Raw genomic sequence first — 24081 nt, forward strand, 5'->3', positions numbered from 1 at the left:
TTTGTAAATCAGGGTGGAAAATAAGTATTTGGTCACCTCAAACAAGGAAAATCTCTGGCTCTCACAGACCTGTAATGTCTTCTGTAAGAAGCTTTTCTGTCCCCCACTCGTTACCTGTATGAATGGCACCTGTTTGAACTCATCATCTGTATAAAAGACACCTGTCCACAGCCTCAAACAGTCAGACTCCAAACTCCGCCATGGCCAAGACCAAAGAGCTTTCGAAGGACACCAGGAAAAGTATTGTAGACCTGCACCAGACTGGGAAGAGTGAATCTACAATAGGCAAGCAGCTTGGTGTGAAAAAATCAACTGTGGGAGCAATCATCAGAAAATGGAAGACATACAAGACCACTGATAATCTCCCTCGATCTGGGGCTCCACGCAAGATCTCATCCCGTGGGGTCAAAATGATCATGAGAACGGTGAGCAAAGATCCCAGAACCACACGGGGGGACCTGGTGAATGACCTGCAGAGAGCTGGGACCAAAGTAACAAAGGTCACCATCAGTAACACACTACAACGGCAGGGAATCAAATCCCGCAGTGCCAGACGTGTTCCGCTGCTGAAGCCAGTGCATGTCCAGGCCCGTCTGAAGTTTGCCAGAGAGCACATGGATGATACAGCAGAGGATTGGGAGAATGTCATGTGGTCAGATGAAACCAAAGTAGAACTTTTTGGTATAAACTCAACTCGTCGTGTTTGGAGGAAGAAGAATACTGAGTTGCATCCCAAGAACACCATACCTACTGTGAAGCATGGGGGTGGAAACATCATGCTATGGGGCTGTTTTTCTGCCAAGGGGACAGGACGACTGATCCGTGTTAAGGACAGAATGAATGGGGCCATGTATCGTGAGATTTTGAGCCAAAACCTCCTTCCATCAGTGAGAACTTTGAAGATGAAACGAGGCTGGGTCTTCCAACATGACAATGATCCAAAACACACCGCCCGGGCAACAAAGGAGTGGCTCCGTAAGAAGCATTTGAAAGTCCTGGAGTGGCCTAGCCAGTCTCCAGACCTCAACCCCATAGAAAATCTGTGGCGGGAGTTGAAAGTCTGTGTTGCTCGGCGACAGCCCCAAAACATCACTGCTCTCGAGAAGATCTGCATGGAGGAATGGGCCAAAATACCAGCTACTGTGTGTGCAAACCTGGTAAAGACCTATAGTAAACGTTTGACCTCTGTTATTGCCAACAAAGGTTATGTTACAAAGTATTGAGTTGTATTTTTGTTATTGACCAAATACTTATTTTCCACCCTGATTTACGAATAAATTCTTTACAAATCCTACCATGTGGATTCATGGATTTTTTTTTTTCACATTCTGTCTCTCACAGTTGAAGTGTACCTCTGGTGCAAATTACTGACCTCTGTCATCATTTTAGGTGGGGGAACTTGCACAATCGGTGGCTGACTAAATACTTTTTTGCCCCACTGTATATTACAGGATATACTGTATTACAGCAGTGAGCTTGAACTCTGGGTCAAAGATTCAAGTTGCATTTATTTAAATTGCCTATCACCTTAAATCTTCACTCAAAGACAAATATCTTTGACTGTTTATAGATAGATGTATTATATATATGAGACAAATATTGTTCGTTTAATATGTTGGCATTACTAAATTTGGGTCAATGTTTACATATATGTGTAAAAACAAAATGTACGAGTTGTGAAAACTGTTTCTGATAGAATGAAGAGTAGACTGATATATTAAATATTCCTTTATTAGGTGAGAAAATCAGACCATGTCATAACTGCTTTAAGTCATACAGAATAGATATCAGAGCCTTAAACAGGCTGGCTTCTGCTAAATGGGTCAAACTGGGTTGAAAGTCTACAAACACATAACATCCTTATAGAATATGATGTAACACTATAGATCAACTTAGCTCAGAATATATAAAGCATATAAACAATTACAGCAATATGATGCAACAAACACAGCAGTACTACTAATCCAAAATACTCAAAGCTTCACAGAACTCAAACAAACATTTATTTTTAGGTCCATTCTGCTGCTGATACATACTTTAGGTTTCTGAATATTAAACTTGTTTCTGCCTTTCATAGTGTGTAACTTGAAGGCCCTGAGTACTTTCTCCCACACTGAAAACACTGGGATGATAACATTATTTGAACATTACCTAATAAGACTGATTCAGGACAGACAGTTAGTTATGTTAAACTTTTCTAGCAGTCCTTCACAAACAGGGAACAGTCTGTCTATTCTCTCCATCTGTCAGCTGCTGCTGGCTCTTCCTCCTCCTCTTCCTCACACACTGCTGAGTTTTTCCTGGTGGATCATCAGGGGTGCAAAGCCTCACAGGTGATGTGCAGCAGTGGGTCCCTCAGTCTGTCCTCACTCTGGACACTTGCAGTTGTCACACATGGAAATCAAATGTGTGATAAGCTGCAGGATTCAAACACAAGTGTAACTTATAAATACATGTTATACTTTTATTACACAATCAGAGAGAAAGAAAGAGAGAGAGAGTGCAGGACAGACAGACAGGTGTCTCAGGTGTAGACACTGCTACAAAACAGCACAAGAGAAGGAGGATTTAGTGTTTGTGTTATTACGAGTGCTCAACAAGGAGAGTTCCCAGTGGACACATGTGTGACTCCTGTGATTAAAGCATCTTTCTTTCAGCTTAACGAGTGAACCGTCAGCTCGTTCAAACACATATTAAAGCCCGTTTGGCTCGACACCACCGAACAGAGGCAGCAATATAACATAGCTAACATTAACAGTGCAGTGGATCCTGCTTGTGCCGTGATATTTGGCAGCATTCACTGACTTTCAGCTTGTTGTGTTTGTGGATATATGACTGACTTTAATTATTAAACATTTGCACATAAATAAGTTACGTTATATTCAGTACTTTTGACAGTTCACTCTTCGGCCGCTCCATCTTATTAGGGAAATTCCACATACATAAATGTAAATTTCAAAACTCAATCCCATCATTTAATTTGTTTTTGATTGAAATTGAATATTACTTAAACTCTCTTAAATTAACTTCCAATAAAAAAGGTTTATCATTGATTGAAATTCATTCAGAAATGTTTAACGAATGAGCTGTCACAACTTTCAAATACAAAGTTGTTATGAAGTTTGTCACATCCCCCCCTTTTTTTTCTTTTTTCCGCGTTATTTATTTATCCTTCTTATTTCTTTGTACTGTATATTGTTACTCTTATTTGCCTTGTATGTCTACTGTACAAACTGAACTGGAATGACTGACTGTTCGCTTTATAATTTCAATAAAGTTTGGAAAAAAAACCAAAACTCTTCGGCTGCTCCCTTCTGCCGTATTTTGCAGCAAAATTATCCACACCCACCGCCGCGCTATGAATTGTGGGATATATGGGAACACGAAGCGTACACCGGACCACGCTTGATATTTGGGGAAATCGACGGCGCATTAGGAGTATGCAGACAGCCGTCGTCGCGTGGCGGTGACGTAATCACACTTAAAATGTGTACTTCAAGCGTGCGGTCTCTTAATTGGGACACAGCCAGGGACTAAAATACACTGGGAGGCACATGAGGAAACGAGGAACAGGTTGACACACACCTGGGACTCATTGGGCTAGACAAGACAAGGACGTAAAGCAGAATACACTAACATGAGACAAGACCTTCAAAGTAAAACAGGAAATCCACAGACTGAACTCAGAGACAATACTAACACAGTACAGGGACCGGAGGGTCACGAGACATGACTGACTAGGGAATAAGAGAATAACACGAGGGCAGAATTAAACCTAAGAGCTACAAATCACAACCCAGAAGAACAAGAAATCAGAAACCAAAACCCTAGTACTCATGAACAATAGAAGTAGGAGGATCAGCACATAAGCGCGGGAAAAAAGATGTGTACTCGCAAAAGACATTGTTCAGTCTGAAATGTGTGTGTGAGTGAGTGAGTTGGGGAGGTGTATGGGGATGTTTTCTGTCTGATGGATGAATATAGTCTGGATACCCATGGGTGTCATTATGGTGGTCACATTTGACTGGGAACACCACAGGTGTAAAAAGGTTGATTAAAACACTTAAGTTTCAATGAAAGAGGTGATCATAAATCTGTGGAGGATATCATAAGGCCTTGAGGCAATCAGATGTAAAACCTCTCTTGCAATGCACCAAGGGAAAAATCGACTTCCATGTCATATCCAGTCATATCCATTTACATTTCTTCTGCCAGTTATTGTTTTAGCAGATATAAACAGTAAACAAAAAACAAGAGAAACACCCCAATGAAAAGCAACAGTTTCAGCTGTTTCCATGAATTCTGGTGATGAAGCGTCTGTGATGATGGCTTTCTTCTCCTGCTCACGCATGTTCTTATGAAAGGTGAACATCCTCACAATCATTCTTTATAGGACCAGACCAAATGCAGACTTTATTCAGTAGGATCTCAGTAATCACACTTGTGTACGGGAATCGGAGCTCACTAAAAAGAATAGTGAATCGATGTGTAACTTTGCCAAAACAATGTCCAACTATGTAGTTTTCTCAAGTGCCCTACCCACATACCCCAATTAGTGTGTATCAGGAATGTCTTAAAGAGCTAAACTCATGCCTGAATCCTAAATTCAGATAAAACCGAGGTTATTGTACTCAGCCTTAAAAATCTTACAAATCTGCTGCCTAAACAGATGCTTACTCTGGATCGCAACACTGTCGTTCAATCTGCATATTAAACAAGTAAAATGCTGCAGTGAAAGTACTGACAGGGACTAGAAAGAGAGAGCATATTTCTCCAAAACTGTCTTCCCTTCATTGGCTCCCTGTTAAATCCACATTCAAATTGAAATTTCATCTCCTTACATACAAGGTCTTGAATAATCAGGCCCCATCTTATCTACACTCAAAAAAGTGAAATTTGGTGGTTATTGCATTTACAAGACTCTAACATGTAATTTGAACACAATGAATTTATGTTTCTAAGGTGAACGTAATAAAATCATATAAGATCTACAAGAAATTTACCAACTTAGCGCCTCTTAAATTTATTCTTGTTGATATGACATGATAAAATCTAACAAGAGTGGTTAGCTGCCTTAAAGACTCGCGATATCACAAGATCACGTGAGATTCTAAACAACAAGAGGCAGGAAAGCACATGGTTTGCTTCACGGTCATCTTGGAAAGGTAAGAGTGAATCTATCTTCATCCATCTTGATGAAAATACTTTTTGCACAAAGGCATCATTAGTTTGTCGATTCTTTTCAGTTCTATTTATTCACATTTGTTTTTTTGTTTAAAAAAAAAAAATCTGTTTGTTTATGCCATTCTAGCTAGCTAACACGTTAGTGCAAGAATATAGCACAATGTCATGCTAGCATGATAGCCTAATATGAAAGACTTAGCTACTCCAAATATAGATATTGTTTATAACTTAACCTCTGCACATAAGCTAGTTTGGCTCTACCACAGAGACTGTTGTGATAAATTTACATTTTACGTGTGGGTTGTTGAAATTTGTAAGTTTGTAAGTTGCTGATGGACAGTGGTTTATTTAACAATTTATGTGTTTTTAGTACACTGAGGAGGAAAGACAAAACATGAACAGATATGTTTTGCTGTTTTTTAATTTTTTTGAAATTAAATATTTTTCTACTTAATAAACTTGGAGACTTGCAGTTCCCTCCTATAAAGATAATAAATGTTTAATCTTATCAGGTGGTGAAAGGTCTGGAGAGCTGGCAGGCCAGTTCATCAAATTCATGGTGAGCTAATATTTTTCTTAAAAATTATCACATTCCCATGTTAAAAATGTAATATATTCATTTGTAAGTGACATAGTTTTGAGACCAAGAAACCATTGCATTCTGATTTTATGTACACATCATCTAAACTTTCTTGAATTGGGGGTATGGCATGATTAAATTAATACACAAATTACAAAACAATATTAAAATGACAGACTTGTCTAAAATGCATAAATACTATTTGAAAAGATTAAGACCGTAAAACAATAGCCTCTGTATTTCTCATAAATTCCTGGTAATTCAACTAAAAGTTCTTTAATCCCACTGCTAGGTCGTTGAGATGGATTTCCGTATATATTTGTTTTTTTTCCCCCTCTGTGTATAAAGACTGATGCTGTTGAAATCAGAAGAGAATACATTGCCAAAGGTCTTTGCGTGTACCTGAATGAAGATCCTGAGAAGCTGGTGAAGAATTACCTGGTATGTTAACTTGCCTGTATCCTTAACTAAGGAGATGATCAAAGATAAGCTTGAACTACATACAAAAAGTTTCAGGGGATGGGGTTTTCCTATAAATTACCGGTGGCTGTAAAAAATACCTTTTAAAATAGGAAAAGTAAGAGCTTTAAGTTTCTCACTGGATACTACACACACCATTTTTGAGTGTTTTATACTATCATTATTATAATATCATTATAATAACCTCATTCATACACACATTCATACAATATTTTTATGTAACATTTACACTTCAATGGATGTATCAGGAGCAACTTGGGGTTCAGTATGTTACCCATTGATAGTTTTAGTATCAGATTAGAGAAGCCAGGGATTAAACCAGTAGACAACTTGCTCTACCTCCTGTGCCACAGTCACCCCTATCACAAGATTTTGAAAGACAGGACATTGTTGAGGTATTGAATGAACTTCTCATGAGTCAGGAAAAATATCGGGCAGTCAATTTTGATTACATTTACATTATTATAAGGCTTGAATGAATAAAGCTTTTAGGTATTTTACATTAATGTAAAACAGATATTTACTTTTAAAACTGTTTGCAATGGACATTAGTGAGAAATCATTATCTTTTTTTTGTTTGTTTTATTGTCACAGGAAGTTGATAAAAAGCATCGCCACTGCCATAGCAGAGACAGTCTTTGGAATCTGTGTCATTCGGTCAGAGGGTGCGGAGCCTGGCGATGACCCTCAGGATGTTTTGATTGTTCTAGAGGGGGTGGAAGTGATGGGTGAGTTGGGCAATGTAGTTTTTGCAGTGACAATGTTGCTTGGTCTGGTCTATTCACTGAACCTGAGCTACCCTCTGGAACTCAGGTACACCTTTGAGGTCCTGCAGAAGATTCTTATGGAATTAGATGCACACAAACTATCCAACAGCACACAAAGTACAGGTTCTCAAAACACTATTTTCTCGTTGAGAAATGTTCCCATTACAACAGCTACACCATGTATCTGGACCATGAACCTAAAATAATTGCAGATATTTTCTTTTTTGAAAGTGCATCTGTTGACCTTCAAAGTAGTTGTATTGGTCATCGGAAAATCACCTGCTTCAGCCATTCATTGTTGTTAAAAAATTGTTTTAACAGGTTAACTTTCCACTTTGTCCACTACTTTTTTTCTGTTATGTAACTTGTACTTGCATTTCATGTATTCTTTATACATTATGTGAAATTTGCTATAAATTCAATAAATTGGAGAAAACAAAAAGATGTGTATGACAAATTTTTATTTACCTTTTAGATGTAATAGTGAAATGTATGTTAACCAGACTCTAGACTTTGTTAAATGCTCCAAAAAATTACTCTTTAAATTAACTTAAAATAATCATGGAAAGAATTGCCACGTGATTAAATTGCTTTCTATTAGCATTAAAGACTTGTGTTGGAATAACTTAATTTGTATGAGTTGGTTCAACTCAATTAACTTAAGCTGGGACCAAATTTAGTAAATTAGTTGGAGAAAACCAACTGAATTGAGTTGGAACAAAACTCTTTAAGTTGGATCAACACTATTAAAATATATTGGATCAAAATGCAGTAAATACGTTGATTCATCAATCTTTAATTAAGTTGGTCCAACTTGAGTGCATTAAGTTGGAGTAACAGAATTGCATAATGCTAAAATAAAGCAATTTAATCACGTGGAAATTCTTTCCATGATTTTTTTTATGTTCATTTAAAGAGTTATTTTTTTGAGTGTAATTGACCCCAATACTGGTGATGTGGTAGTATAGGTGTCTTTGCTCTCAGACTGCAGGCTTACTGATGGTTCCTAGAGTATTTAACCTCCTAGGACCTGGCGTCCACATATGTGGACATGACATTTTTGGTTATTTAGACCCAAATGCTCAATTTTGCTGTGGTCGGCATGAAGTTGGACACTCTGGTGACAGTGGCAGAGAAAAGGACATTAAAGAAACTGCTGGACAATTATGGACAATGCTGGGCATCCTCTGCACACGGATCAGAGGAGCCTACAGGTTGCTTCTCCCAAAGTCAAAAACCAACAGACTTAAAAAGTCCTTTGTCCCACACACCATCAGACTGTTTAACTCCTCACTGGAGGGGAGAGGGAGGGCAAACAGGGGGACTAGGGAGAGCGGGAACAACTCAGCTGTAGAGCTTTTTTTCACTGTGCAATATTCGCAATATTTTTTCTTATATTCGAATGTACAATAATCACTATTCAATATACTCACTCAAATGTGCAATCCTATTTATCCATATTATATATTCTGTATTTATATATGTGTACATGTGTCTATATGGTATATTTATGCTTATATTCTTACTCTCATTCCCCTTATTGTATCTGTAAGATGCAACTTCTGTTGGTGCTGTGCTACTGGAAACTGAGTTTCCCGGAGGAACCCACCCGAGGGATTAATAAAGTTTCATCGAATCTAATCCAATCTCTCATTTTTCTTAGAAACAAACATTGGGTAAAAAAAAAAAAAAAGGTAATTCTTTGGTTTTCACATTCATCGGGCCCCAATATGCCCAAATATCAAAGAGAAATTAAAAATGCATGCTGTGGAAGAGTTCAGGTCTGAGGAGGTTAAACGTAGAATGGGAGGCAGAGCCTTTAGGGCCATGTTTATTTTGCAGTCAGTTCAGTTTTACATTCAGTTTAATTTTGTCTATACAGTGCCAAGTCACATAAACAGTCACTTCAAAGTGCTTCATATTGTAAGGTAGACCCTACTACTTCTACTACTACTACTAATATGATTCCTTTGCTGCATTTTCTAAGATGTTTAACCCATATGGAAAATAAATAATAAAAACTTATATGTGATTACTCATGAAAGTGGGTATATGATTTACCCACTTTCATGAGTAAATCATATAAGGCTTACATGATTTACTCATGAAAGTGGCCACTTTCTCATTACTTTCATATATTGTTTTAGTAAGTATCCAAAACATACAAGTTTCATTATATCATTTTTCAAGGGATCTTATATCTGTTTTCACTCTTATATGCTTTTCATACAAGTTTCACACAAGACAGATACAAACTTTATAAGATTTATATATATCTTTTCCATATGGGAAGTTCAGGTTTTACTGTTTAGTCTTGAGTTTAGTTCTTTTTGCCTTTAAGTTTATTTCTAGTTCGTGTTTTCTTGTCTCTGTCTCATCACTGTCTCCTGTGTCGTTCCTCTCTTTACGTTTTATTCCATGTCTGCTCTGTCTGCGTCATGTGTCTTTCCGTGAGCTATCTAAAGTCTAAATGAATCACTTTACAATACCACATCTGACACCTCTGCATTTGCAAGTCTCAAGTCACCATTTCTGCTTTACTGGAACAGGAGGAAAGTTAAGAACATAATGACACAAAGACATGTTGTCAGGTGTGGTGCAGAAACTTCTTGAACTGGAAACTTTTGTCTCATCCTCATGCGTCATGCTGATGTCACCGTGAGACATTTCATTGACAAAATCTTTCTTGGATATCAAACAAAGCAGAGATATGATCAGTTTAGACACAATTCAGAGGATGTTCTGTGTAATCAATTTGAGGAGCAGTAGAAGGCCAGCTTTTGGTCCAGATAATCCCCCCCTTCCTTACCGGAGTCTTTGTCGTGGTTCTGGCAGACAAGTTCAAATTACGCCGATGTTGATCTCAAAGCAAAAATATTCAGCTTCACCTCAAGGTCAAGATCACAGTTATTGTTTTTCTGAGAATCTTGTCAATGTTATAACTCAGAAGGAATTGGATTACCTTGGATTAGGGACAAGGTGCAGAGTGGGACTGGGACCAGGGACACTGCATTTCTGCCTTATTGCCTATTCACACCATGAACTAAACTGGCACTCTTAGCCTGGATTTATTTCCAATTTATGCTCATTGCAACAACATGTTCACACACCCATAATAAGACTTGACATACTGTTCTGGGACTTTCTAAAAACGTTCCTCCTATAGGAAGGCCGTAGTACGATGAGAGTTCTAAGAACTTGGGTGGAGGTTTAAGGGAAAAAAAGTAGAGGCATGTCGAGAGGTGTGATTACAGGTGTGGATATAGCACACAAAAACATGATTAAAAAGAATCACCTTGAACCCACAACATGAATAACAAAAAAACAGGAAAGTGCAGTGATCACATGTCCTGCCTTGCAACGTTGATTTAGTTATTGTTTGTTACTCATGTTGTGTTTATAGTGAAATGTTATAATTACCTTTGTTGTTAATATACAAAAAGGTACAAATATTGACAAAATTGTACGTTTTTAAATTTCTTTTTGTTGGAAACCTTTATACCATGCCATTATTGCTAATATCTATCTGCAGCAGTTCTGTTGTAGATGTGATTAACTTTAATTGTGGTTACTATTTTGCATCATTACACACCAGTGACATGTGGGAACATTTCCAGAAAGCCCTGGAGATATGAAATATACTGACAGCCTTATGCAGCTTTCTGGACTCTTCATGGTGTGAGATTATTATGCTATCATATGTTATCCTATGCCTATAATGTGAATGAGTGAATCATGATACTGCTGTAAGCCACACCATACTTCTTGTTATAGAGCAGACCTTCCCAAAGTGTGGGGCCCGCACTTCTGAAGCATATCTTCCCTTTGGCTTCAATTGCACAAGTGCAAAGGTAGGTCTCCCCTGCAGAATTGGTTTTCCCTGCGTCGAGAGCAGGCGCTGGGCTCTTCAAATCACGGACAAACAGTATCCTACATTCTTGATTTTTAGTTCTATGACTAACTACTCCTGACATTTTGGAGATGTTAGCTCTTTATACAGTAAAGTTACAGTGGGATATGAATAATATCAGGCTGATCCTGCCAGGATTTGTTCCCTTGGTTCAAATCACAGACAAACAGTATCCCACAGCTGTTCATGTTTTTAAACCCATTTTGCACAGAGAGGCATTATTTGAAAAATGTATTGATAGCAATGTTGAATGTTATTACACAGGACAGAAAACAACAACATGTAAAATAATCACACCGTGACGCCTCTGCCTTTCTAAATAGAGGGACAGTAACTGCGTGTGTAAATGTAAGCATGTAAAACCTGAAGATAGAGACAAAATACCGTTAATCTGACTATCTGCCATTCTGCAATTCATCTCCTGTAAACGTGGTGCACAGCGTCATGTGGAAATAGGCACATGCCTTTAACTTTGCATGACGAACTCTGAACAAACATTTCATACTGCCGAGTTAAGGAGAGAATATTGTGTGCAGAGAGCACAGAGCACATTCCACAGGAGCTTCACCCCCACCTTTGTTGGAAGCAGAAAAACAGGGAGCCAAGGTCATAACTCAGGCTCACTGGGAGATAGAAAGTATGTATGTTTAGGTTTTTACGACTAGGTGGGGGCCATCAGAGGCTATAAGAGTTTGAGTAACCCTCCACCATTTTGAGATTTTGCTGTGACCCTCTTCATGCATGTCTCCTCATCCGGATGGTTTATGCTCATAAGTGTTGAATTGTATGGAATAAAAGACTGTTGATTGAGCATTTATACACCGAGTATTGTCCTTCCTTCAGTCCAAAGATTCAATCAATTGGGAGGATTTAACAATGGACATCTTCAACTTTCTGAAATTCAAAAAAATAAAAAAGCAAAACATTATTACTGTCACAGTCTACAGGGTCAAGTTTGAGTTTCTTTTCCTATTTGACTTTTTCTGGGTTTTTTTCTCTTGTACTTTGGTTCAAGTTTTATATCCTCTCATTATCCATTATTTATATTTAAGTTTTCAGTTTCCCTCTGCCTTTTGTCATGTCCTCCTTCACATTTTCCCTCTTTGAAGGTTTGTTGATTTTGTTTCTTTGTTTTTATACCTTCCTTAAATTCTGCAGTAATTTTGTTTTATAGTTTAACCTTTGTTTATGAGTCCTGCATTTGGGTCAGACTCCTGCCTGCCACACAGGCAGCTGTGAGAATTAAATGCATCGTTAATAAGTATCTACTGAGTAATCAAAAATTATTGGTTCATGACTTCATCACGGATGAAGTCTTTTAACTTACATGCAGTACCATGATCAACTACAGACCGTATAAAAGCTTGTTGTGGCTACCCTAATGCTTCTCCCTTGTAAAAAAGGCAGCCACCTCTGTGACACAGAACTTTTTTTATGAATCTTGCTTCACAGTGAAACCTTTAATAGCCATGCTCTGCTTGCTTGTTTTGCTTTGAATAGGATTTGCACTGTTACTTTACTGTGGCAAGCATAAGCTTGTCTTTACTGGAACTGGTGCAGACTTGTGTAGAACTGGTTTGTATTTGCATGTGGTGTATTTTAGCAGTTTGTCAAGGCATTAATGTTTTATTTGCTTTTTTCTACAGCTGTTTATTTTGTCTTCATTTATTTTGTTTTACTTTAGTTTTATATTATTTCAAGTGGACCTTTTGCTATATTGGTCCACTTGATTGTCATAGTTTATTTGCTCTTTATAATTTATTTTTATTTGAAGTTATTACAATCAGAAAGGACAGAACTCGAGGACAGAAAAGAGAAACAATATGACTAAAGAGAAGTTGGGAAGAGAGTTAACAGAAGGAGAGGGAAAGAAAAATAGAGGAAAAGAGGGATAGAGAGAAAAGACACTGAAAATCTGCTTCTCTATTTGCTTTGCAAAACAGGAAAACAGCACAGAAGGGAAACTACAGCAACAACCAACATAAGCATAGGTAGCAGTAAATAATAAATATTGAATCTTATTGAGTGGCACACAAAGCCAACAACACATGAGATGCTTAAAGGCAGCAGCCAACCAAGATAGTGTGTTTCTGTGAGTACCTGTTTGTACACCTGTGTGTGTGTGAAGGAGCAGGTAGTCACATTTGACCATTGTGACTGTATTTATTCATAATGTCTATTCTGTGTTATTTTCATGAGATTCGTAAGCATGAGATTGTTGTTTTTCCACAGGAAAATGCAAAAAAGGATATTACGTGCTATTAAGGACATGACAAAGGAATCACACCGTATGGAACTTTTAGCCAAGCAAAATCCTTAAAAAAATCATTTTTCTTTCATGCATTTGGGTCAAGTTATAATTTCGTCACTGCCCACCTCCAAACATCAAACCAATTTGACCCTAAACAAGAAAGGTGTTCCTGCTCGTCTCTAAGCTTTGCTCCACATCCACACATACAGGTAGAATACAGTAGGTAGAGTAGTTTTTGAGTGAAAAACTTTGCATGGTAACAAGAATTTTGAGGTTATCAAGATTTCTGTGGTGTTTCTGCACCACGTTGCATTTAAAAATTATTATTCCTAATCTTCCTCAGTTTGTAATGTGTCTAGTTCAATGCAGAGGGTTTCTTATAAGATTTTTTCCTTCCCACTGTTACCAAGTGCTTGCTCATATGAGGCTGTCTGAATCTGGAGGCTTTCTCTCCATTAATGTAGCATACCATCTTTGGTACCTTCTTAATAATATAGTATCATCTTGTACTATGAAAAATTAAAAAACAAACAAATCCTCCCCTCTGGTTTGTGTATAGAGGTTGAATGGCATTCTAAAACATTTCAAAAAGCATCAATTTTTATACAAGAGATGACTGGTATGAATGACTCCAATTAGAATTGGTAAAGGAGTAGATCACATCAGCTTCAGCACAGGTGAACTACTGCAAACAATAATAAAATAATAAATATAATTATAATAACAGTCATTCATCATTTTCAAAAATGAAACTGAATGAAACTCATTTTCCCATCTAGCATTAAATTATATATAATATTAAGAAATATAATAATAATAATGAATACAAATAAAATCATGTGATATTCTGCTTCTTCTTCTTCTCATTATTTATGGTACTACATTCATAAGCTCATATCAAAAATAATCTGACATGGATACATGGTTTCCTTCCATGTATGGTTTTCATGGGTTAAACAGATCATAAATAAACCCTCCCAGGTAATACTACACTGGCTGTTGCACAGTTAACAGACAGGTTTTTCCTCTTTTCTCAATTCTGAGAACAACCCAAACAATTCAGCTTTCCTAGAACCAAAAATAAACCCCACTATTTGAATAGTAGCTCACCAATTCAAATCTTTCACAGGCTCTCTGCCTGCTTTCTACCTCCTTTACTTTTGAAGGTAAGAGAAAATATATTACATTTAACACTATTAATTACTCATGACAAGCTTTATAGAACCTCTTAAAAAAACTTATTCAGATGTTGTTAAATATATAAATTTAAAAAACATGTTAGCATTATAGTGTGACTGAATTGTGTCTTTCTGTTTGATTCTTTAGCAGGTTAATAGGATCATTTAGTTTTTAGGAGGTAGAGCAGGTCATCTGCTAAGTGGAATGTTGGTGGTTTGATAGATCAGAAGAGAACACTATAAGAACCAATCTAATGATCAAATATTTTCAAAGCTGTCATGGTCCTGGGTCGGTGACCCAGCGCCTTGAGTTTGTGATTATTATTTTCTAGTTATTCTGATTTGTATTGGTTGTTGGGGTTTGGTTGTCGTGTTTATTTTCCCTACCTGTGTCTCCCTCTGTGCTCTGTACGGGTCCCCGAGTTTTGTGTTGTAAAACAGTCTGGGTGTTTCCTGTTTTACTTTATAGGTCTGTCTCGTTATGCCCATTAGTTCCAGCTGTGTCCCCTCCTGTGTACCATTTCCTGATTACCTGGTGTGTGTATTTATAGTTGGTGTCTGACTGTGCTTCTCGTCACGTCATCTGTGTTTCTCTGTGAACTTCCCGCGTAGTCTGCATTATTCCATGTTTCTTCGTGTCTCTCTGCTCCTCGCTTCATGTCCTCCATTTTGTATTAGTTTTCCCAGTTTAGGTTTATGTTCGGTTCTGCCCTTGGTTTTGTGCACTGTAAATAAAACCCACTTGCACCTCCGCCATTGTCTGCTATTGGATCCTCCTTTCTCACCCTCCACACGACTGCCGCCCCAGCCGTGACAAAAGCGTCTTTCTATGTTATATTAAATAAACATTGTCCAAGATGTTTTCCTTTCTACTGGGTGTCATGTTATGCTATTTAAGTAGAAAGGCAATGTCTTTTAAATGAGTTAACACATATAAACCCCTCACATATAGCACTGATTATGCAATGCCGTCCCCAGATTATGTCACCAAGGTTGCTTTTGAAACGGTGGATAGTGTTTTGTTGTAGGCTTCTTTGTAACATTGTCTACATTCTTAGATTTACTCACCTGAATGTTTCTCCACTCACTAAATCCACAGATTGTTCTTCATTAAAGATGAATTACAGACAGAAAAAATCCGGGGTTCTTATTTCCCTACTCCTGTGCATCGCAGTGATGCCTATGTTTTTCAGTCCTTCATGGAATTTATCTGTTTACTCCTTTGGGCCCTGGAAGTCGAGCTTTTGTTCCTGTCTCAAATGTATAAGAGATGGTGATCCTTGGTTTAGGGAACAGATTGATGCATCTCCTGAACCCTTTTTGCCAAGAAAACACAGCATCTCAGAGAATGATTTCCTCTGGTGGAAGGTAAATTAAATGATCACTAAACAAAACAAATGTTGATTAACTTTGCATTTCATTATATTTTTCCAACTGTTGGAGCCACTGAAACATATACTTGGAACGTGTGAGATATCCATCTATATATATATATATATATATATATATATATTCAATGTTGACAAAAAAAGTGTAAAACTTGCTGGTTACCAGTTCCATTAACTTTATTAACTTTCCTCTCTTATGTCTGTCAGAAAATAAAGCAGGAAAAATACGACTTCGCTTTCTTCAATGCAACAGTAGAAAAGGTGTTTGAGATGCTACCGATCATTTCAGAAGATGTAGAACCCAGGCCTGATCGCTGCAGGATTTGTGCTGTAGTGGGGAATTCTGGTAATTTGAATGGATCACGTTATGGACCTCTGATTGATTTGCATGATTTCGTAATAAGGTAAAATAGAATACAATCAAACATTCACTTTTACTTAGAGTTGACTATTATGTTGTTTAGGGGTGCAACGATACACAAAATTCACGGTTCGGTTCGATACTTTGGTGACACGGTTCGATATTTTTTCGATACAAAAAAATGTTCATGCTTTTTTAATTTGTCATTTATTAAAATTATAAATATATATTTTAACTCAAAAGTACAGTTTTTAAATTTAATGTTGCTGAAACAACAAAGTAATAAAAAAATAAATCTATCTGATCGAGAAATCACTCATCTTTGGAAAAGAGAGTTTATTACAGAGAAATGGCTCTTTCCAAAATAAAAGCTATACTATACGCTTCTTCTGGGGTATATTATCAGCAGCATAAGGAGAATCATGTGCTCATAAGGAGAATCATGTGCTAACGGCTGTCTAAATGACTCGGGTAAAGTTTGTAGCATGCGTGCTTGTTGTTTTTGTCTGATTCCACTTGTCTTTGCACTAGGATGATGTTGGCGTAAATGTGCAGTCATATTCGTTGTGTTCCCACTAGTGCTGTCAGCGTTAATCTGAAATCACGTTAACGCCACAACAAGGCAAATCTCCGTTAACGAGCTACCGCGGATCGCCCCGTGCGTGGGGCTGGACGGCGTCAACACGTTAACGAGCATGGTTCCCACCCATGTAATTGAGCATTGCGTGGCACATCCGACATACCGTTTTACTTTTGTCCATGACGCGCTTACAATCAGGGTCATACTTCACATGAAGACCAAAATAGTTCCAAAGGCCAGATCTGAATGAGGGTGGGGGAGGTTTAATTTGCCATGTTGCAATGAGCTTAGCTTCTGTCTTGCTAGCTTGCGCTGCGCTAAGTGGATCTGCGCTCGACAGTGCAGCCTAGGCGGAGTAGTCAAACGCAGATCCACTTCTTTGGCTCTCGGAGGAGGCGGACGCACTTTTTCTCCTCTCCCCTATCTTCCCTGCTAGTTCTCATGTCCTTGTCTAGTCTCGTGTCTTTTTGCATTACTTTCCCTGGAACACTCTCTCACAGTCTGTGTCTAAAACCTAAAAGATAATTATGGATTTGATCAACTGGTGTCTGAATGCTATTGACACCCTTTAACGAGAAGTCTGGGCTCGGGAGAACCTGAGTTCCCGGGAGGGACTTTCCCTGCCGGATACACGATGGACGGGTGGCAGAGGATTGTGTGCCTGGCGGGACTGTCGATCGAGGACGCTGAAGATATCTACCTGTTCGGAACCATGATAACAGGGTTCTTGCTGATCGGAGCTGGCTTGGCCCTGGCTTATCGGAGAATTAAGAGAGCGGAACCGGCTGTTCAAACCCCCACAAGGCTGCCCGCTGGGATTGGAACGACAGGTGCAACTTCTCAGAAAGGACTCACTGAAGGCAGCATGGTTAAGAGCTTGGAGGCGCTTACGACTGCAGTGAATGCTCAGAATAACACCTCTGAGCGTATGTATGTTGGATTACATCAGGAAAGAATCAACTCAGAACAACATCTCTGGGCGGAAGCTGGATTACATCTCGGATCAGTTGGCTGCGGTCGTGAGGTCTCAGAATCTGCTATGTGAGCAAAAGAGCGAACAGAATCGATGGCTAATAACATCATGGAGAAACTCGCAGCTATTAACTCATTCACTGCCATTGACGTCTATAGCCGTCAATTGCAGTGAATGAGTCAATGGGTTTAACTCATTCACTGCCAATGGCTGGCAGTGAATGAGTTAACGGGAGATTGAGAGACCAGTGTCGGAGTGTTAAAAACAGCTTGAAATTCTCATGAGTTGTTTGCAAAAGAAAAATCACCATCATAATGCGGCTACCCCTTCGGCGCCAGCTGTGGGCTCAAGGCTGGAGCTGAACAAAAACTCCCTGATAACGACTGCGTTGAGTCTTTTTCTTCCCATTCCCTACAAGGCCACCTGGGTTGGCTGGAAGACTGTTTACTTAGCCTGGCGGGGCGAAGGACACTGTCTCAGCTGAACTATGGACACACACACACATACATATACTGATACTGGTAAGCACTCACTGACGCATTACTCTCCCTATCCAACGCCACCTCCAACCCTTACCTCCCCCATGATGTGGACATCGGGTCAGCTGGAGGCGCAGTCGAAGATTGCAGCGGTCCCAGATCAGATGTACACACTGGAACACTTTACCATGTTGCTTGTCTGTGTTTATTGTGTTATGGTGTGTTGATACCTGTGCATTCCTGTATTATCCTTTTGTGTTACACATTTCGATGTTTTTTTCCTCGCTACCTGGCCTGACCTGTCTCCCCAATGTGATGTTTGTATTGTATGTACGGTCGGCAAGGTCTGTCATCTTGGTTGTAGGCAAAAGGCCTGCAACTGACAAATAAAGGCTATCTCATTTCATCTCATCCCCTGAGCTCTCAACACAGACTGCATCGTCAGAATAAAAGTTGATAAAATAAATTAAAAATTTTGTATTGTTCGATACATATGCGTACCAAACCGAAAGAACTGTATCGAACGGTTCAATATCGATACGAGTATCGTTGCACCCCTAATGTTGTTGTATTGACTCTATTCACAAAATATGATTTAACTGCATGATGTTAAATATGTATAATTTAGAATGAACTATGGGCCGACCAGAGGCTTTGAAGTGGATGTTGGTACCAAAACAACTCATCGTGTCATGTATCCAGAGACTGCTAGCTTATTGGACCACACCACTCACCTTGTGTTTTTTCCATTCAAGATGGAGGATTTTTTGTGGCTCCTTGAGAACGTTGGGTAGTTCAAACATTGCTGTTACCTTTTTATGTTTTTGTATTTAGAATATATATTTAGTACACTTGAATATTTAGGGTTGTGAAAAGCTTAACAAATTCATTATTGTGTGCATTTATCATTTCAATCGGAATCTAGCGTTAAATGATTCTAATCACATAATTGCTAATTAATTCCTTTTCTAGCATATATGCCATTAACGTAAAAGCATATTTCCAACAGAGAAAATGGTGATTTAAACAAACAGAGCCTAGCCAACAAGAATTTGGTGAGTACATTATTCTATATTTTAACAAAAATGACAAACTGTATATTCATATATCAAATATAATTTAGTTAAAAGATTATATTGTGCATTATTCGCAGAATAAATGACCATGTTTAATTACCAGGTGATGATCCTCAATCCGGCTTTCATGAAACACGTTCATCAAGTTTGGTTACTAAAGAAGGGTGCTTATCCATCTACTGGCTTCATGGCTTTGGCTTTGAGCTTGATGATTTGTGATGAGGTAGGATAACATTCCAAAAGTCAAAGAAATACCAGTGAAGCAATAAGGACTGCTGTGCAATAAGTACATATGCCATAACTGCCAACTATGCTAAAAAAAACCCCAGAGAATTGTAATTTTATTTTTGTCCATTACATCTTTGATTGCATTATTTTGGATCTACACTAACAAAAAAGGCCATGTTGGATTTACTTAATTCAATAGTGGACATTGGTTGCACACAATTGTTTTGCTTTCGCAGAAACTTAAACAACTGAGTTAAATCAACACAACTTTTTCATATTCAATAAACCTGTGCATTTTGTGTTCATAAAATGCGATTGAAACATGTTTAGATGAAGTAAGTTGAGTTCTTAGAATATTTGAATCCTTCACAATTTTGTCATTTTATTTCAACACTATTCAAAACCTTTTACCCCAATACAACTTGGTCACTTAAATACTACATGTTGTCTTCATATTACATAATGTCTAGAGTCTGGTTACCATAAAAAGTGAATGGCTCTACAACAACTACGATCCTCCTATCTTTATCCTGGTTGCAGGGGGGCTGGGAAATAACCCTGAAGTGATAGGTTACAAGACAGGGTACACCCTGGACTGCTCATCTATCTATCACATAGAGACAAACAACCATTTGCATTTACATTCACGGGTAATTTAGAATCACCAATTAACCTAACTCTAATAACTGCATGACTTCTAACTGTGGGAGGAAACCAGAATACCCAAAGAGAAACAACTGCAAACTAGCCAGATTGTGGATTTGAACCCAGGACCTTCTTACTGTGAAGCAACAGCACTAACTATCATGCCACCAATCCAGGAAATCCAGGAAAGCTATGATTTCAAGCTTTGATGCAGAATTCTTTTGTTTTTGTCCTTGACAGGTTAAACCACTATAAATAGCAATAGCATGTACGGGATGTGTGCTATTGTTGTTTAATCAAAATTTACAAAGACCAAAGAGTAAGAATGATAATGTGCTGTTTACCTCTTTCTCCTGTTTGAAATTAAACAAAGTATACTGTGATGCTGACTTTCCCAACACATGTATAGTAAATCCTTATAGCAGTGGTTCCCGAAATTTTTTGCTAGGCCCCCCTTTGTTTTAGAAGATCATCACAGTGTTGCCAACTTAGTAGTGATGTGTCGGTGGCGAACGAAACGGCTCTTAGAGAATATTTGAAGTGAACGACGCAAGCTGGCTCCTCATTGGGAGCCGTGGTTTTTTCTTTTCTTTCTCTCACCCTCTCTCTCGCACTTTTTTTCCGCTTCACTCCACACGCAAGCCTTGTGCTTTGCGCTGGGAAGAGGGGGGCGGTAGTTACACTCGCAGTAGCACAGGAACAGAGCGGGAGGGGGAGAGAGAGAAAGAGAGCCAGGGACAACAACGTCACATTAGAAAGGTATAGTGATTATCCACAACTATTTTCAGTTGTGGACGATAAAGGATTCAGAAAGTTTATTCATGTAGGTCCATATGACGGAGAATGTGCATTTTCTTTTTGTTTTCATATTTTTTCATATTTATATTTAATTGTGTTGTGGTTTTTTTCAGTGTTTTGTCTTGTTCCACTTTAAATTTGTTTAAAAGGAAAAGCTGAAAATTTAAATGGTTAAAAGTTGAAATGTAGTTTTTTTTGTATTATATGATTTATTTATTACATTTCATGTGGATTTAATAAATAAAAGTATATTTACGGTGGCTCGTAGAGACAAAGCACATACAAACTCCAAAATACGTACAAACTCCAAAACACGTACAAACTCCAAAACACGTACAAAGCACAATAGAAGTGCTCCAGGATGCTAGGGGCAGTGTTGAGCTTTTGTTATCTAGTGGCAAGTCAGGAAGTACCAATGACTGGATTTGGTGTGTGGTATTATTAAAATTATTTGAATATATATGAGTGCTTGTGTATAAATACACAAACAATACACATATGCTTTCAAGTGGGTAATTTAAGTGATCTAGGTAGCTCTGTTTTGGAAGTTCAGTTAACGCTAGAAATGTGTTTTGGAGTTTGTACGTGTCTTGGAGTTTGTACGTGCTTTTTGGAGTTTGTACGTGTTTTGGAGTTTGTACGTGCTTTTTGGAGTTTGTATGTGATTTGTCTCTAGGAGCCACCATATAAATTTATATACAAGCATATATAAATAAAACCACAGTTTTGTTTTTACATTAGTAATTCCTTTTGTGCATAATTTTATATTGCTGTTAATAATTAATTAAAGCAACAAAACAACCTGAAGATCCGGTTGCGAGCCGAAAGAGCCAGCTCTTTTTAGTGAGTCAAGCCGAAAGAGCCGGTTCTCTAAAAAGAGACGGAAATCCCATCACTACAACTTAGTGACTTGGTCGCTAAATTTAGCTACTTTTCAAATCCCCTTAGTGACTTTTTCCCCCTAAAAAAGCGACTAGCGACAAATCTGGCAACTTTTTCTGGTGTCACTGGAGTCTTGTGACGATGTCATTTAGCAACTTCTAGCGACTTTTAGGACAGCCAAAAGCGATTTTCCTTACTTGTTGGCAACACTGCAAATACACCCTCCAACCACACACACGCCCACTGCGGTTTATTCTACACCACACATTCCAATAGGAAGTACCTTGTCTCTCTGTGCAAAATGCGGTTAAGGAGGATCTCGGTGCTTCCCCAGCTGAGCTAGTGTTTGGTCAGCCCCTCCGCTATGGAACGCCAGGACTGCCATAATGAATTAATTAAATACACCATTAAATAATTAATTAAATGTGGCAATAATTAATTAAAATTGGAATTAATTAATTAAATAAATAGTTATGATATATGTAATTAATTAATTATTGACACATTTAATTAATTATTTATGTATTTCACGTTTTAATTAATTATTGACACATTTAATTAATTAATTATTGACATATTTAATTAATTATTTATGTATTTCACATTTTAATTAATTATTGACACATTTAATTAATTATTGACACATTTAATTAATTATTTAATGATATATTTATTTATTTCATTTTGGCAGTCCTGACGCCTGGCTCTCATCATGAAATAATTTTATCTGTCAGCCTCACCCATCAAACTCAGGGGGCGGGGTTAACGCTGATCGAGTCAAAACCATTGCTTTGGCCTGGTGGCCATTGTTTCTAGCACACAACCGGCATGTGGAAGCTAACAGAACTGAGCTTTGAAAAACCCTGTTTGTGTGTTACCAAATACCGTTTTAATATTTTTTTAGCCGAGAATGTAGTGGTTTAATCTTCATGTGTCTGGTCGGTTTGTCAAGATACAGCCTCTTTGCAAAAGTGTTTCGATGATTTCGGAGATGTCGTCCCAGTCTCACGGCAAAGCGTGGGATAGACCCGCTCGCCTCGCAAGCAATCCCACCGACAAAGCGCAGGCCCCGGTACACAGCTGTAGTAACCCCCGCTGACTTCTTTTACTGAGGTTATATTTATCGGTGTTTTATTTCCTGATGTTCTTATGTGTCCTACGTGTTTCAGTCGCCAATTCTGAATTATAACTAACATTAAAAACATGTTTAAGGAGGAGAGAGAGCAAATAAATCTGTTTAACATCTGATCTTTGGGTTTTTGTTCAGTAATCAGCATGACCTGTGTATAAACACATAAAAGAGATAACGTTGGTGTTTCCGTCATGTAACTGCTGGCTTTAACTGTACGAAGGTTGTTCGACACTATGAAACACATACAGACTTCATGATGTTCGGCTAATATTTTTATTGTGAATATTAATCATGCTGACCTCGCTCTGTACACCACGCAGCGAGGTCAGCATATCCACGATATCCTCAGCTCCATGAGTTAACACAAAGTTTCCCAGCTGACTATCTAACTGCCAACTATTCCAGAGACGTGAAAATATACAGCATAAAGAAAAGTGTAAGAGACTCAGCAGCAGATTAGAATAACAGTTTGTGGCGTGAATAAGACACGGCGGGACCACGAAGCAATGTTCAGAGTCATCTTTATTTACATCTCACCACACCACAACACCCCCAAACCCCTCAGTCCCCGTGTTTTTAACTAGGCGGGCGTGATTAAGGATGCCGTGCAGGTGCGTCCGCCCTCCCTGCACGGCACCGCAGACCACGCCCCACCACATACCCCCAATCGCCCGATTGAGGCCGGGGAGCCATCCGGCCGAACCTACTCCCCCACCGCCAGTGGGAGAGGGAGTCAGCCCGGACAGCTGGCACCCCCAGGCCCCGGCCAAGCGACGGGGAGGTGCGAGTTCAGGCGGCCGCCCGCGAATCCAGCGGCGCAGGCAAAGCTGGTTCGGAAGTCGGACACGTGACAGGTGCACCCGGCGCGGCCGGCACAAGCGTGAGCCCCAGCTCACAGGTGGCTGGGCAGAGGTGTGGCGTGTACAGGCCTCTGGTGGTGGTGAGGCCGGTCTGGCGAGCACGGCGATCTCAAGCGTGGCGCCCGCCTCGCTCGCCAGTTCCACTCGAGCAAGCTCCCCTGGCACTGGGACCTCCAGCTCCTTGCGCGGCCCCTCCGTCACCGCTGTCGCTCCCTGCTGGAGCAGCCCATAGCGCGACTCCTCCGTCACTACTGCTCCCTCCGCCGCCACTCCCGGCTCGAGCAGCCCCTCGTGCAGCTCCTCTTTCTCCAACCGGCGCAGACCCTCGC

The 24081-nt window shown here is 39.0% G+C and overlaps 1 protein-coding gene and 1 long non-coding RNA gene across 4 annotated transcripts in view; one reads left to right on the forward strand and one right to left on the reverse strand.

Moving 5' to 3' along the window:
• Positions 1-1715: 1715 nt before the first annotated feature.
• On the reverse strand, positions 1716-15217 carry LOC145423839 (uncharacterized). The gene is made up of 2 exons (XR_013904888.1): positions 14738-15217; positions 1716-2417 (listed from the first exon to the last, which is right to left on the reverse strand). It is a non-coding gene; the product is annotated as an uncharacterized LOC145423839 (long non-coding RNA).
• LOC113014573 (CMP-N-acetylneuraminate-beta-galactosamide-alpha-2,3-sialyltransferase 1-like) overlaps positions 14182-24081 on the forward strand; it is a 29078-nt gene continuing 19178 nt past the window's right edge. For 2 of the 3 annotated variants that reach the window (XM_026156203.2, XM_080296756.1), the window contains exons 1-6: positions 14182-14338; positions 15450-15718; positions 15946-16142; positions 18760-18921; positions 19141-19186; positions 19311-19430. In XM_026156203.2, the coding sequence (XP_026011988.2) occupies positions 15467-15718; positions 15946-16142; positions 18760-18921; positions 19141-19186; positions 19311-19430 (777 nt within the window). In that variant the 5' untranslated portion in view covers positions 14182-14338; positions 15450-15466. The remainder of the gene's footprint in view (positions 14339-15449; positions 15719-15945; positions 16143-18759; positions 18922-19140; positions 19187-19310; positions 19431-24081) is intronic. The other variant, XM_026156204.2, reaches the window with a different exon arrangement.

The sequence above is a fragment of the Astatotilapia calliptera genome, chromosome 22 (assembly GCF_964374335.1).
Source record: "Astatotilapia calliptera chromosome 22, fAstCal68.1, whole genome shotgun sequence".
NCBI classification, from domain to species: domain Eukaryota; kingdom Metazoa; phylum Chordata; class Actinopteri; order Cichliformes; family Cichlidae; genus Astatotilapia; species Astatotilapia calliptera.